Source organism: Ascaphus truei, chromosome 7 (genome assembly GCF_040206685.1).
Source record: "Ascaphus truei isolate aAscTru1 chromosome 7, aAscTru1.hap1, whole genome shotgun sequence".
Classification (NCBI taxonomy): domain Eukaryota; kingdom Metazoa; phylum Chordata; class Amphibia; order Anura; family Ascaphidae; genus Ascaphus; species Ascaphus truei.
Window position 1 is genome coordinate 64,534,811 of NC_134489.1, and position 15,015 is coordinate 64,549,825.

A 15,015-nucleotide genomic window follows, 5' to 3' on the forward strand; every position below is an offset into this window, starting at 1 on the left:
AAGCTAATATATTTATTTTCAGCTATATGCTGAGTATATATTTTGTACATTTCAGTGAAACAGATTAGATAGTATCTTATGATACATTCTAAAATACATATTTTATTTATAACACAATATGTAGTAGTGTATTACACACACACATAGGACCCCATCCTAATAATGACTGGGGGAGACGTCTGTTGTTGAAATGCGTGCACTCTTACTACAAGCGCCGGAATATTGGTCATCACCGGCACCTTCCGTAGCTAACGACATGCACAAGTTCACCGCTTTCTGTATTTCACTAGTACAGCAGGATGTCAGCTTGGCGGAGGTGCGCGCGCGAGGTCATGTAATCTAAGAAGGGCGGAAGTGTGTGCGGTCATGTGATCTAAGAAGGGCGGAAGTGTGTGCGGTCACGTGATCTCCGGAGTGAGACATCTCATCTCACCCAGTGCTGTCACAGTACATAGTGTTGGATATCTGCGCATCAAAAGCTCTAGATATGGATTTTTACACTGCCAACTGGTACCCGCTGGGGGACGCTTATTACCGGTTAGTGCGTTACCGCCTTTATCCTAATTGACCCTTTATTGTGAATAAACTGCATATGTAATGTGTATAATTAACGTGAATTTATATCCTTGTAATTTGCGTGTGTATATATGAGAGAGATAGATATTTTTATATTATATACAATATATCAAGTGAAACTATTTTATATATTTATATTTGTTTAAGTTGTCCTTATTAATGCCAAATTCCTCAACCCCACAAACATTGAGACGATAGAAGATTCACAGAAAGGATGACCTAGGCGCAAAAGCAGGGAAAAGAGCAGGACATCCAAATGTGAGTGCAACACTGTACTTGCCTTCAAAAAAGGGAAACTGTGCGCTAGGATGTACTATATGTTCTGTTCCCTATCTTTGTGCCTAGGTGTCTCACTATAATTTGTGTCATCCAACCCACGTTGCAGCTGTGGGTTTGACGACCACATGTTTTCCACCAATGATGTACATGTTTACCATAGACACCAGTTAGGTGCCAGTAGTTTGACAGCGATGGCCTCGCGCCATTGCAATGTTCCCCTTGCTGCTTGGCCCACAGGCCATGATGTGGCTATTGGCCATTTTGTTATCCCTTAGGATTGACAAATATGCAGAAAATATTCCTTGTGCCTGGCCCCAGGTGTTGGCAGTCTGCGATTTTGCTTTATGCAGCTTTGTAAGATAATTTAACATTTAGCGTCAATTTTATGGTAGACTAAGTTTGATATATTGCTCTCTGTGCTATGTGTTTATTTTGCATACTTTGTACTATCTTCTATTGACATCACTATGTTCTAAAACAAAGCAATAAACCCCCAACATCATTGTTATCCTAACGTCCATTGTTTATATTCTCATTACAGTAAGTTTGATTTGTACCGCATGGAATGGAAGCTAAAAGAGGATTGGAAAGATTGTCTAGTGGCAGTTGGGCCTTATGGGGGACCAATAGGTATGTCTTTTAAAAATATACTTTAACTTCATTTTGTGTCTGTAAATGTTAAACTTTGTTAATGGGACAGCCCGCCGTAGGAAGAAATTATAATAATAACAGTGGCATGTTAAATTGAGCAGACCAGCACCTTTTCTAAAAAAAAAAAAAAAAAATTTATAATAATAAAATAAATTATATATATTTCAGACAAATAAAACATTTTTTAATTGTAAACAAATGGTTTGTAGGATAATGCAATATTTTTTATTTTGTCGTTTGCTTGCAAAGTAATTATGATGGCATAATTAGTCACATAAGTAGAGACTTGAATGCAATAGACCCTGCGAAAAGGAAAACATATACACTTTTCAGAGAATAAAATAAGCCCAACAGTTACTTGGATTGGTTGAATCTTTTTAAGGCAACCAATTACACTGCTATATTTATATAAAAAAAGCTGTGTGTGCTGAGCACGCGCATAGTAAGTGAAACTTCTTTGTTTTTTGTCACAGAAATTTTATTTGTGATGGTGATGTTTTTAATTAAAAATCACAAAACAATTTCACTTCCAAAACACAAAAGTTTGACCACATGTTTTAGCTATTTGCACATCTATATTTATAGTAACTGAATTCTTTGTATCTGCGTGGGTCAGTGTGTGTGTGTGTGTGTGTGTGTGTGTCTGTGGTGTGTATGTCTCTCTCTGTGACCTACCCCCACCACGACGTAGCTGCGGACACGGGGAACTCTGTCTGAGTCTCCTCCCCCCGGTGGACCTGTGGGCTGTGTTTCCTGCTGCAGCCAGCCCCCCAGCGGAGGTACGGGACATGGGAGGTGCTCGGCAGCGGGGGAGTAGGCACATCACTTGGGGGCGCATCACTGGGGTGTGTGTGTCAGTCAGTGAGTGAGTGTGTACGTGCGTCAGTCAGTCAGTGAGTGAGTGTGTACGTGCGTCAGTCAGTGAGTGTGTGTGTACGTGCGTCAGTCAGTGAGTGAGTGTGTATGTGCGTCAGTCAGTGAGTGTGTACGTGCGTCAGTCAGTGAGTGTGTACGTGCGTCAGTCAGTGAGTGAGTGTGTACGTGCGTCAGTCAGTGAGAGGGTGTGCGTGCGTCAGTGAGTGTGTACGTGCGTCAGTCAGCGAGTGAGTGTGTATGTGCGTCAGTCAGAGAGTGAGTACGTGCGTCAGTCAGTGAGTGTGTACGTGCGTCAGTCAGTGAGTGCGTGCGTACGTGCGTCAGTCAGTGAGTGCGTGTGTACGTGCGTCAGTCAGTGAGTGCGTGTGTACGTGCGTCAGTCAGTGAGTGCGTGTCTACGTGCGTCAGTCAGTGAGTGCGTGTCTACGTGCGTCAGTCAGTGAGTGCGTGTGTACGTGCGTCAGTCAGTGAGTGCGTGTGTACGTGCGTCAGTCAGTGAGTGCGTGTGTACGTGCGTCAGTCAGTGAGTGCGTGTGTACGTGCGTCAGTCAGTGAGTGAGTGTGTACGTGCGTCAGTCAGTGAGTGCGTGTGTACGTGCGTCAGTCAGTGAGTGCGTGTGTATGTGCGTCAGTCAGTGAGTGTGTGTGTGTCAGTCAGTAAGTGAATGTGTGAGTGTATGTGTCAGTCAGTGAGTGTGAGTGTATGTGTCAGTCAGTGAGTGAGTGAGTGAGTGTGTATGTGTGTCAGTCTGTGTGTGTGTGTGTCAGTGTATGCTTCCTGCGGTTTCTCGTCTGAGGATAGCTGGCCAGCTCCCCCGCAATGATCCTACTCAGGTGCCCCACGAGAAGCACTCCTCTCTCACCCCAATACCCTCCATCAGGCGGTTGAGTCTCCGGATGTGAAGCTGTAGCTCGGGGGGCAAGGAGGGCAGCTCCACGTCCCCCAGCCCCGGGATCCTCTTCTTGTCTGGCCAGCTGCAGTTGAGAGCCTGCAGGTCTCTGCCAGGTAGCAGCGGGAAGAGAGAGGAGAAGGCCGGGGCCAGGAATAGGTGCGGGGAGATCGGGATCAGCAGCAGCAGCGCCCACATCACCTCAGCCGTGAAGTTCATGTTCCCCATCCACTCCTCCAGCTGCTGGTGGCCCCCTCGGCCTCCCCGGGGCTCACCGCCGTCACCAGCCCGCAGTACTGGAAGGAGCTCTGGCTCACCACGTCCCGCACCACGTCCACGGCCCCCGCGGAGAGCAGCAGCAGTTCGGCGCAGCCGCACTAATGCAGGATCTCGGCTGTGAGTAAATGTGGAGCGGGGGAGGAGGAGGAGGAGGGGGGGAAAGCCGTCCTCCTCATTCACCCGGCAGCGCAAGGAGGTCTCCGAGCTGTCAGCGAGCGTCGCCATGACTACCGCGCATGTCAGCGGGCGTGGGCAGCGGCGGCAGTTAGGAACGGCGGCGACGGACGTGTGGGACGATTGGCATGCGCAGGGGGGCTCTGTCTGAGTCACCAGCCCGGCAGAGCGTGCGGCTGGGACAGAGAGCGGGCCTGGTCCAAGGAGCCGGTCAGCGGGTTGCCCCGGATGCCACCCGTGCGCATCTCCACCTAGGGGAAATTGCGGACGTTAGGAGCGGCGCCGGCGGCTATCGCCGCCGCCGCCGCTGCATGTCTGTGGCTGTGTAGAGGGAGCGCAGTCCATTAGGAGCGATTTGTGGAGCGGGTGTGATGTCAGTGTTGGGGTCGGGCTGAGCCAGAACACAGCCCGGCCTCAACTGCCAGCACTGACGTCACATCCGTTTCATTTCTGTCTCCACAATTCTTTTTTGCCCCATCACGAATGAGGTGCCACTAAGGAAGTTTCACTTCAAAAACATTTTTGACCTGTTACGTAGCACTGCACCTTTAAGCAAAACTGGTTATCAACATTATAATTTGTTCTAGTAGCTCTATTGTACGACCACAGTAATAGTATTTTCTCTTATTTAGCGCTAACAATATATGCAGTTCTATACATCCCTTTTTTTGGGGGGGGGGACACTTGTACCTGTCCTGGAGAGCTGACATTTTTTTGCTGCCTAGAAAATATAGGGCCATGTTTGCTAATCGGTGCTAAATTATAAGATGCTTGCGCTGCAAGATATGTTATAGGCCATTAAGCGATTACTATACCAAGACAAATTTCCCTAGCCAATTCCAATCTGGCTTTCGTCCCAAACACTCCACCGTAACTACCCTGCTAAAAGTTTGCAATGAAATCCATTGTGGAATGGAACGGGGACAACTCACTGGTGCAGTATTCCTAGATTTTGCAGAGCCTTTTGATACAGTTGATCATGCTATCCTGCTTAACAAACTCCAGAGCTCTGGAATAGGGAAACATGCTTTAAACTGGTTTCAGTCCTACCTATCAGGAAGATCCCAACATGTGTCCATCTCAGGCTCTAACTCCAACCCCCTGGATATCACCTGTGGTGTCCCGCAAGGCTCTGTTCTGGGGCCCCTGCTCTTCTCTGTGTTCATTAATGATCTTCCCACAGCTTGTAAGGAAGCCTCAATACACATGTATGCAGATGACACAATCCTATATGCACACAGCCATAGCCTCTCTGACCTTCAACACATACTTCAGTCTTACTTTTTGAGACTCGAAAACTGGATTTCCCAACACAAACTGTTTTTAAACACTGACAAGACTGTAACAATGGTATTTGGGACCAAGACTAAATTTTAAAGCTTCCAGCGACTGAGCTCCAGATTAGAACCAACGCTAACACCCTAACCCCTGTCACTAGTTTTAAATACCTGGGCTTATGGTTTGATTCCCACTTAACATTCGGAATGCACATTGATACACTGACAACCAAGACCTATGCCAAACTAGGGGTACTTTACAGGAACAAATCCTCCCTAAGTCTCCTGGTCAGAAAGCGTATCGCACAGCAGATGCTAATGCCAATTATTGACTATGGAGACATAGTATATGGCACGGCACCTCAAACCCTCCTTAGCAAACTTGGCACCCTCTACAATTCAATTTGTCGTTTTGTTCTCCAATGCAACTACAACACACATCACTGCAAAATGGTCATCACTTGAGTCTAGGCGCAAAGTTCACCTTTCCTGTCTTGCCTTTAAATTCTTTATGGGCAAGCTACCCAGCTATCTGAACAAGCTCCTCGCCCCTACCACATGCAGCACTTATCACCCGAGATCAGACTCCAAAACACTGTTCATGGTTCCAAGGCTCAACAAAGTATCCGGACGTTCCTCCTTCTCCTACCGTGCACCCCAAAACTGGAACAACCAACCAGAGACTCTCACATCCACCACCAGTTTAAGTTCTTTAAAATCTAAGGCTGTCACACATTTTAATCTGGTCTGTAACTGTTTCATTTGCCCATAATATATATTTTCTTTAACTGCATGCAATGTCTTGTATATAATGTATACCCTGTTCATGTATGTAACTGTATTTGTAACCATGTATTATTTGTCTTAATCTGTGCCCAGGACATACTTGAAAACGAGAGGTAACTCTCAATGTATTACTTCCTGGTAAAATATTTTATAAATAAATTCAAGTAAATGAAAGTAGATGAGTAGCATCTGGCATGCAGGGACGCCACTGCAGGTGCATACTATCCATGAGGCGAACTGATGTAACAGACAAGGCTTGACCAATCCCAACGCGTTTGGCACAACGGGTGCTTTGTCAGAGGATTTCCCTGACGAAGCACCTATGACATCAGTTCCTGTTGTACAGGCTACGCCTCGAGGACTGTGTGCACCTGCAGTGGCGTCCCTGCATGCCGAAGGCTACTTATTCTGCTGCCTGAGATTTTCACATGGCTATTCAGGTGAATAAGCCATGAACGGCCACATTTACCAAGCACTGCTATTGTATAAGACCCCTTTTGAAGTGCAGGAAAATACCTTAAAACCTGCACACTTGAATGGGCCGCAAAAGGCCATATTTACTAAGCGGTGTCTTATGGAGTAGCATTGGTTGGTAAATATGGCCCCAAATATCTGCCACAAGGAGAGCCGACACTGGGATTTAAACCCAGTTCACGTGTTTCAGGCAGGGTTTTTACTACTAATTTACTACTTTAGCCTCTCGCGTGTTGTTACATTAAAATGCTTCGCAATGTCAAACAAACTCAGCAACTGAGACTGCCATCACTGTATTGGTTTTCCGTTATTATCCTGAATATCAACAATGTCATGTCATTTTTTTCAATGCCTGTGTACTTTGATATTAGGCAAGGTAGCAGCCGGCACAGGAACAGTGTCTAACAAGAGAGAAAAAGGGTGTTGATTTATTGCTACCGACTTACTTTAGACATCAGAACTCGCAACGTCTTAATACATGTAGTATCCATATTGATTGATGTGACTACATTGAGATAGATCAGGCCTGCACAACACGCGGCCCTCTGGCCCGCGGCGGCTTTCCCTGTCCTCCCTCCTGAGCCTGCTTTCCCCCCCCCGCGAGCCCGCTTTCAGCCCGCTCTCCCCCTCCTCCCCCGCGAGTTTGCTCTCCCCCTCCTCGAGTCCACTCTCCCCCTCCTCGAGTCCACTCTCCCCCTCCTCACGCGTGAGTCCACTCTCCCCCTCCTCCTGCTCTCAGGACTGCGCGCTGTATGCGTGTGGCACTTCTTGTTTGCGATTGCGCTAGTCCTGCCTGCTCTGCCGCCGTGAAGTGAGCTGTATGGGGTGATGTGAGGAGAGGTGCAGGGGGGGTGATGTGAGTAGAGGTGCAGGGGGTGTGATGTGAGGAGAGGTGCGGGGGGGTGATGTGAGGAGAGGTGCAGGGGGGGTGATGTGAGGAGAGGTGCAGGGGGGTAATGTGAGGTGCAGGGGAGTGATGTGAGGTGCAGGGGAGTGATGTGAGGTGCAGGGGAGTGATGTGAGGTGCAGGGGGGTGCTGAGATGTGCAGGGGGGTGATGTGAGGTGAGGAGCAGGGGGGTGATGTGAGGTGAGGTGCAGGGGGGGGGTGATGTGAGGTGAGGTGCAGGGGGGGGTGATGTGAAGTGAGGTGCAGGGGGGGGTGATGTGCGGGGGGGGGGGGTGAGGAGAGGTGCAGGGGGGGGGGTGAGGAGAGGTGCAGGGGGGGGTGAGGAGAGGTGCAGGGGGGTAATGTGTGGTGAGGTGAGGTGCAGGGGGTGCTGTGATGTGAGGAGATGTGCAGGGGGGGTGATGTGAGGTGAGGTGCAGGGGGGGTGATGTGAGGTGAGGTGCAGGGGGGGGTGATGTGATGTGAGGTGAGGTGCAGGGGGGGGGATGTGAGGTGAGGTGCAGGGGGGGGGATGTGAGGTGCAGGGGGGGGATGTGCAGGGGGGTGGGATGTGTGGGCTGTAGGGGGGTATTATGTTTTATGTGGAGGGGGAATATTGTGTATGGGTGATGGGGAGAGATGGGGGGGTGAGATAGTGGGTGAGTCTCGCAAAGGTTGATGAGGGGTGCTGGGGGAGATATGAGGATGATGAGGGGTGCTGGGGCAGATATGAGGATGGTGAGGGGTGCTGGGAGAGATTGATGAGGTGTGCTGGGAGAGATTGATGAGGTGTGCTGGGAGAGATTGATGAGGGGTGCTGGAGGAGAGATGATGATGATGATGATGATGATTTTACCCGTGCGGCCCGAATCTGTTTTCCTTGGAGCAGTTCGGCCCTTCTCTCATTACAAGTTGTGCAGGCCTGAGATAGATGTTCCTCCTTTTGTCCTTACTGTTGAGATACTTTCCTCTCCCACTCTCCCTCTTCTCCTTTCTGTGAGGATCCTACCACCTTTTCCCACTTCTCTTTCGGGACATCTTGCGTCCCTCTTCTTTGCAGGGATGTTTTCCTCCTCTCCCCATGTCCAAGGCAGCATTTTATCTGCAACAGTGTAATAAAGATAAATGTGAGTCGTACAGGCCGTGCTGCTAGTCATTGCAGATAAAGAATAATAGCTCCTTTCATGTATTACAAGGGTGATTAACCTGCGCCCCCCCACCCCCTTCCCTTTTTTTTCTTAGCTTTAATGAAGAATTATTCGACAAAAGAGAAGTCGGGCAGTACGCGACCTGTTTTGGAGATTTATTCTGCCTCTGGAGTTCTTTTATCTACTATTCCGGTAAGTGTTTGTGCTGAGTATTACAGATGTGTTATGGGTGTCGGATGTGTGTAAGGTGCTACGTTTTATTAGTTGATTACAAATTGTCTCAGGGCACAGTATGTATGGAAGTGTTCTCTTTTAATGAGCTAGGAAGCATTATGAATGTTACATGAAAGGACACTATTTGAGGGATTCACTAAGGTTTGTTGCAGAGAACACCCGATCCGGCATTAACGGCTAGTGACTTAAATGTCAGCTATCATTATATCGGATGCATTAACCCGCAAAAACTCTCCCCCCTAAGTTTGTCAAACAGTCCAAATGTGTATTGTTTAACTGCCTCATCCAAAACAGGACTGTAACAGGGACGTATCCCTGTTTAAATAAAGCTGCTTTTCGGGGGTCTCAGAGTAGTTTGTAGACAAGCCAGACTAAAGTATTTTTAAGGCGAGGGGGAGGGGTAGGTAAAACCCCCAAAAAATGCTGGTGTGAGGGCTACACTCAAGGCAAGCGGAGTCCAAATAGGGCATCTTTGGTATAGATGTACGGAGCAGGATTGAAAGATGAGTTGGTCATTGTAGACATGGTGGGCTAAGTTGACGGTAGGAGTCTGTGGAGAGGTTAGGGCGTTTCCATCCAGGTGTCTTAAAGCAGGGGAGCGCAAACTTTTTGAGCTGCCCTCCCCTGTTTGTTCTCCCTCGCTCTCGCGCCCCCCCTTACCTGGTTTGGCGGTGTCAAATGATGCAGCGGGGTCACGTGACATGACCCCGTTGCCATGGAGACGGATGTGTGATGACACTGCGGCGTCATTTGACGCTGGTTGCCATGGCGACGCGTCACATCAACGCGCCTGAACCCCGGTAAGTGAGTTACAGAGGCCTCACGCGATCCCCGACATTTAATTTAAATGTCTTGGGGAAGAGCATGGGGCCTCAGCAACCGCCCACGCCCCCCCAAACAAATCCTGCGCCCTCCACTTTGCGCACCGCTGTCTTAAAGTGTGCGGTAGACACTTGCATCTGAAAAGATGTTATCCCGGGGCCTGGTTAGTTTGTTTTGTATTTGGAAAGTGTTATAGTTACGTTAATATTGTTTATCATGTTCTGCATCATAACAGATTATATGTACAAATATTTTTTTTCTTTTCAGTGGAAAAGTGGCCAGGTTGTGCATCTAGGCTGGACGGTTACTGAAGACCTCCTTTGTATCCAGGAGGATGGAACTGTACTGGTCTATGACATATTTTGTGAATTCAAGCGCCATTTCAGCATGGGGAATGTATGTATAGATTTATCTATATATCAACAATGAACTCGCCCACCTTTTAGAACTGATTTTAGAGAGGGGATCTTTATTATTATTATTATTATTATTATTATTATAATTGGCATTTATTTGTAAAGCGCCGACATATTCTGCAGCACGATACAGAGTGACATCAATTGCATAAACAGAGTGACGTACGAATAAGGACAAACCAGCACAAACAGGTACACTGGGTTGGATATGGTCCAACCGTACAGCTAGCCCCATTAAGGTTTCGGGGTGTTAGATAGTGTGGAGTTTGGTCCAGCCGCACAGCTGGTACATATAGGATGGGGTGGGTGTTAGGGATAAAAAGGTGAGTTTTTAAATGTCTGAAAGTTGGGGGAGAGTGATGGTATGTGGTACAGAATTCCAGAGAGGGGGGGGGGGGGCAGCATGGGAAAAGTCTTGTAGGCGGGAGTGAGAGGCGGTATTAAGGCAGGAGGAGAAGTAGCTTTTGTGGGCAGGATAGAGGGGGTGTTTAAGACTATATGTGGGGGCGAGAGCTGAGATGTAAGGGGGCAGCATTGTTGAGCACTTTTTAAGTCTACAAATGTAATTCTAGAGGCTATGGGAAGCTAGTGTAGAGATTTGCGAAGTGGAGCGGTGAGGGAGGTAGATGAGTCTGGCAGCACTTTGGATGTATTGAAGTTGGGACAGGCGGATGAGGGGAATGCCAATTGGGAGAAGGTTGCAGTAGTCAAGGCGAGACAGGATAAGTGAGAGAATTCGGATTTTAGTTGCGTCATGAGTGAGAAAAGTGGGTATCCTAGCAATACTGTGGAGGTGGCAGGACTTGGTGAGGGCTTGAATGTGAGGGATGAAGGAGAGGACACAGTCAAAGATGACTCCTAGGTAGCAGATTTGGTGTGTTGATGAGATTGTGGTGGTATTGACAGTGAGGGAGAGTTGGGTGTAGGGAGGAAGGATTATTAATTCTGTTTTGGGTATGTTAAGCTTCAGGTGACATCCCGTAGGCGTTGGTGATACAGGACAGGGGAGTAGAGGTATATTTGGGTGTCATCGGCATAGAGGTGATACTGAAAGCCAAAACATTGCATTAGTTGTGTGTAGCCTTTGTGGGACCCCGAAAGAAAGAGGGAATGAAGAGGAGACAACAGAGAAGGAAACGCTAAAAGAGCGGTTGGATACATAGGAGTTGAACTAGGAGAGGGCTTCGTCACAGAGGCCAATGGAGTGAAGCGGGTGTTCAACAGTGTCGAAGGCAGCAGAGATCCAGGAGAATTAATAAGGAGAAATTACCCTTCGATTTAGCTGTGATTAGATCATTGGCTACTTTTGTTAGGGCAGGGAGTTGGAGAAGAGACAGCGAGTCAAGTTCAAGACACTCAAGTAATTTGGAGGCAAAGCGGAGAAGAGAGATAGGGCGGTAGTTAGACAGAGCGACTGGATCAAGAGAGGGCTTCTTTAGAATAGGCGTGATGAGTGCATGTTTTTAAGGAAGATGGGAATGTGCCGGAGATTAGAAGTTAAATAGATGATTTAGTGTACCAGGGAGGAGAGGTGAGGGACCAGGATTAAAGGTGCAGGTTGTAGGGTGAGATGGTCATAATACAAGTACGAGTGTACTAAATAAAGTTGTTGGAGATAGTATTTCATGCCTAACAGAGATTAGAATTGAAAGGGGGAAGTTTCACCCAATGCACAAAGTGTAACTATTGTATTGTATGTCTTTATTTATATAGCGCCATTAATGTACATAGCGCTTCACAGTAGTAATACATGTGGTAATCAAATAAATAACAGATAATATAAATAACAGATCATGGGAATAAGTGCTTTAGACATAAAAGTAACATTTCGGAAGAGGAGTCCCTGCCCCGAGGCGCTTACAGTCTAATTGGTAGGTAGGTAGAACGTACAGAGACAGTAGGAGGGAGTTCTGGTAAGTGCGTCTGCAGGGGGCCAAGCTTTATGTATCATGTGTTCAGAATATCCACAGTGCTATTCATATGCTTCTTTAAGCAAGTGTGTCTTAAGGTGGGTCTTAAAGGTGGATAGAGAGGGTGCTAGTCGGGTACTGAGGGGAAGGGCATTCCAGAGGTGTGGGGCAGTCAGTGAAAAAGGTTTAAGGCGGGAGAGGGCTTTAGTTTGTAGTGATGTACCGGGTACCCGGAAATTACCCGATTTACCCGACGCTTTTTTAGCTATCCGGACCCGGCAGCAGAGGGCTGGGACCGGCACTAAATTGGAAACGGCGCTGGGTAATTCCAGGGTAAAACCTGACCTGTTGGTGGCCCTTGACTACTGGAGTTGCCCTCCCACTGCTCTAGATACTTGAAATGAAAGTGCTGCCTGTGCGATAATGTGCCACGCACAAATACATAATACTGTGATTAAGTGCCACATGCAGTCACTTGTCACATATCCTTTTCTTTCTTTCCTAACCAGGAAGTTAAACAAAACCAGGTTCTGGAGGCAAAGGTTTTCCACACTGAATATGGAACGGGCATTGCCATATTAACAAGGGCATTCAAATTTACCATCACCTCAAACATTGATGATCTCAAATTGCGCAGGATGGCAGAAATACCAGGTAACCTTCACTCTGGGAAAACATAGAGAATAAGAGGTGTTATTTTTATGAAGTAGTATATTTACGGTGCCTGCTGCTGTTTTTAAATCAGGTCCCAAAAGTCCGCCTTCTTGTTGGACAGTCCTTTTCCAGGACAGAGTAACAATGGTTTTGATAGCAATAGGCAAAGAGCTGTACCTCTTGGATAATACATCGTACTCTATTCTGGTAAGTAAGAATACATTAACTTGCAATTTAGATATTCTACCCGGTATAGCATACTGTATGTGAGACTAGTGGACATTTCCCACTACCCCATTGCTAAACATACTGTTTGACTATAGGATATTGTTGTGTAACCGTTGGCGGAGGGACAACTATTGCCCTCTGGTCTGACAGGCTTTTTTGCTTCCTGTTCTGTATTTCAACAATATTCGAAAATAGGATTGTGAGTTTCTTTAGAGCTCCTACAAGATGTATAGCTTCTCTTAAGGCTCTGCGGCAGAGTATAGTTAAATGGTATAGGTAATGTTAACAATAAAAGTGAAGAGAAATAACTACACATACCGGTGTATAAATATTTTATATAAATAGCATTTATTGATTTTATGATGTTGATTTAGTAAAGGTTGTTTGGTTTGTCTAAAGCTACAGTCCCACTTACTATATTGTAAAATAAATTAATAGATATTTTTTTTATACGTTGCATTATTTTACCCTGATCCCACTTCCTTTAGGTAAACAGTCCAGGAGGTAGATCTGAAATATGCGTTGTGTGAACAAGAACGTTTAATATTCAGATGACCATGATCTAAAGCTCTCTTGAAACGTTCGGGGAAGTAGAAATGTCCCCCATTACCTCAATGCCACCAAGCAAATGAATCGGGGGAAACAATGCAGTGCGCTCCCGTTTTCATCTCATTCATTGGCTGACGTAGCTAGCACCAACATATAGCCTTCTTTTTGAAAGGTGCTGGGAGGTCAATATCTTCTGAAATGCGGGTAGTAAGGCTGGCGTAGTTACCGCTCGTTTTCAAGTATGCCCTGGGCACAGAGTTATGATGACAGATACATGGTTACATTAAATGAACAGGGTTATACATTATGTATAAAGACATTTCATGTCTATGGTCTATGGCGTTCAATAAAAAAAGAAGTTGGAGAGATCAGCTTTGTATCTTGAGTGCAATTGAGCCCTGCAGTCACACATTTTCACTTCTGAGAATAAAATACTTATCCTCTGGTGTACTCTTTCTCCCGCTTGGTCTCGTTGCCGGTGTCTCGTGTCGTCCTGGTCGAACAGCCTTCAGTACAACCAGAGAAGATGCCACACTTGAGTGCAGCATCTTCTATGTTCTTCTGTGCGTGTAAAGAGGATACCGTCAACATACAATGACATTTGGGTATTTTTTTTTTCTTCCTATTTGAGACCCTTCCTGGAGCGAGTCCCCTGGCCGGAGCTTACCTGCAGATGTCGGTGTCTTTTAATTATAAATACCTGGCGCTCTTCACAGACAGCGGATACATATGGATGGGAACATCGTCATTAAAGGTACGGGCACAAAAATGGTATTGATAAAAATAGAATTTTTTCATTGAAGCTGCTAAATGAATTGAATGCAGCAATTCCTGCCCCCTCCTCCCACTCTATTGCCTGTCCCTACTGCGATGGTCCCAGTTGCTGGGATTTTGGTAAAAAATGTCCTTGTTAATGTGAAAAAAACCTTTGCTGCAAGAACCACCAATAAAAAGCTTTGAAAAGCAGCCACATAGTGATCCCTGATTTGCGGAGCGGCTACCGGAAAACCCTAACGAAGGTCTGTATGTCCAGAAGCGGGGGGTCCCCAGAGCTGAAATTAATGGGGTTCAGCTCCGGACACCCCCCTGCTTCAATCCTATGTTAAATAAAAAAGATAAACACCTGCTTGGATTGCCTCTTTAATGTTAGACTTCTGCCAGTGTGGGAGGAATACTGCGTGTCTGTTATCTGCCTAGTGGTACATTTCTTTAATCTGTTGCGGACATGATAAAATTAGCATTATTTGTACAATATTCATTTTTATTATGGAAACCTCCTTTACCCAGGATTTGTTTTTTAGAGCGGAGATTTACATGACCTAGTGACTGCATTATGACCTAGTGACTGCATTATTTATTATTTTAGGAAAAGCTGTGCGAGTTTACATCAAATATAAGGGTAGCACCCAAGCAAATGGCCTGGTAAGTACCTTTTTTTTTTATATTATTATTATTATTATTATTATTATTACACATTACTATTGTATATATGTGTAATGATAAAGTCTTCAGCAGAGAAAAGTTGAATATTAAGCAAATGGATATTATATGTAAATATTAGTAATACCGGATGCCGTAATAGTACCCCATAAATGTAAGCATTAAACCAAGTCACTAGAATTTGTGCCAAATGCTAAAATTTTGTGTCGTGATATAGCCATGAAACTTTGAGTGAGGTTTTGCAGCCAAGAGGTTAACCAGCACAGTGAACTGCCTTGCTGTGGCAGGGGAGGTGTTCACTTTGGGGGCTGGTGTGTCCCATGTACTAAGAATCCTTAAGAACACACACACACACACCCACACACCCACACACCCACACACCCTTCGCTTCTGTAGAACTGTGCTTGGGGTTACTGGCACCAGCAGGACAAATGTGTGTGTTGTGGGCTACAAATTGTTAGCTCC

General features: G+C 46.3%; 1 protein-coding gene across 2 annotated transcripts in view; it reads left to right on the forward strand.

Moving 5' to 3' along the window:
* Positions 1–377: 377 nt before the first annotated feature.
* Positions 378–15,015, forward strand: part of VPS16 (VPS16 core subunit of CORVET and HOPS complexes) — a 31,593-nt gene continuing 16,955 nt past the window's right edge. The window contains exons 1-9 of one of the 2 annotated variants that reach the window (XM_075608848.1): positions 397–537; positions 724–834; positions 1,397–1,485; positions 8,392–8,489; positions 9,621–9,749; positions 12,189–12,333; positions 12,425–12,540; positions 13,742–13,864; positions 14,477–14,532. In XM_075608848.1, the coding sequence (XP_075464963.1) occupies positions 1,416–1,485; positions 8,392–8,489; positions 9,621–9,749; positions 12,189–12,333; positions 12,425–12,540; positions 13,742–13,864; positions 14,477–14,532 (737 nt within the window). In that variant the 5' untranslated portion in view covers positions 397–537; positions 724–834; positions 1,397–1,415. Of the gene's footprint in view, positions 538–723; positions 835–1,396; positions 1,486–8,391; positions 8,490–9,620; positions 9,750–12,188; positions 12,334–12,424; positions 12,541–13,741; positions 13,865–14,476; positions 14,533–15,015 lie in introns of both variants that reach the window. The other variant, XM_075608847.1, reaches the window with a different exon arrangement.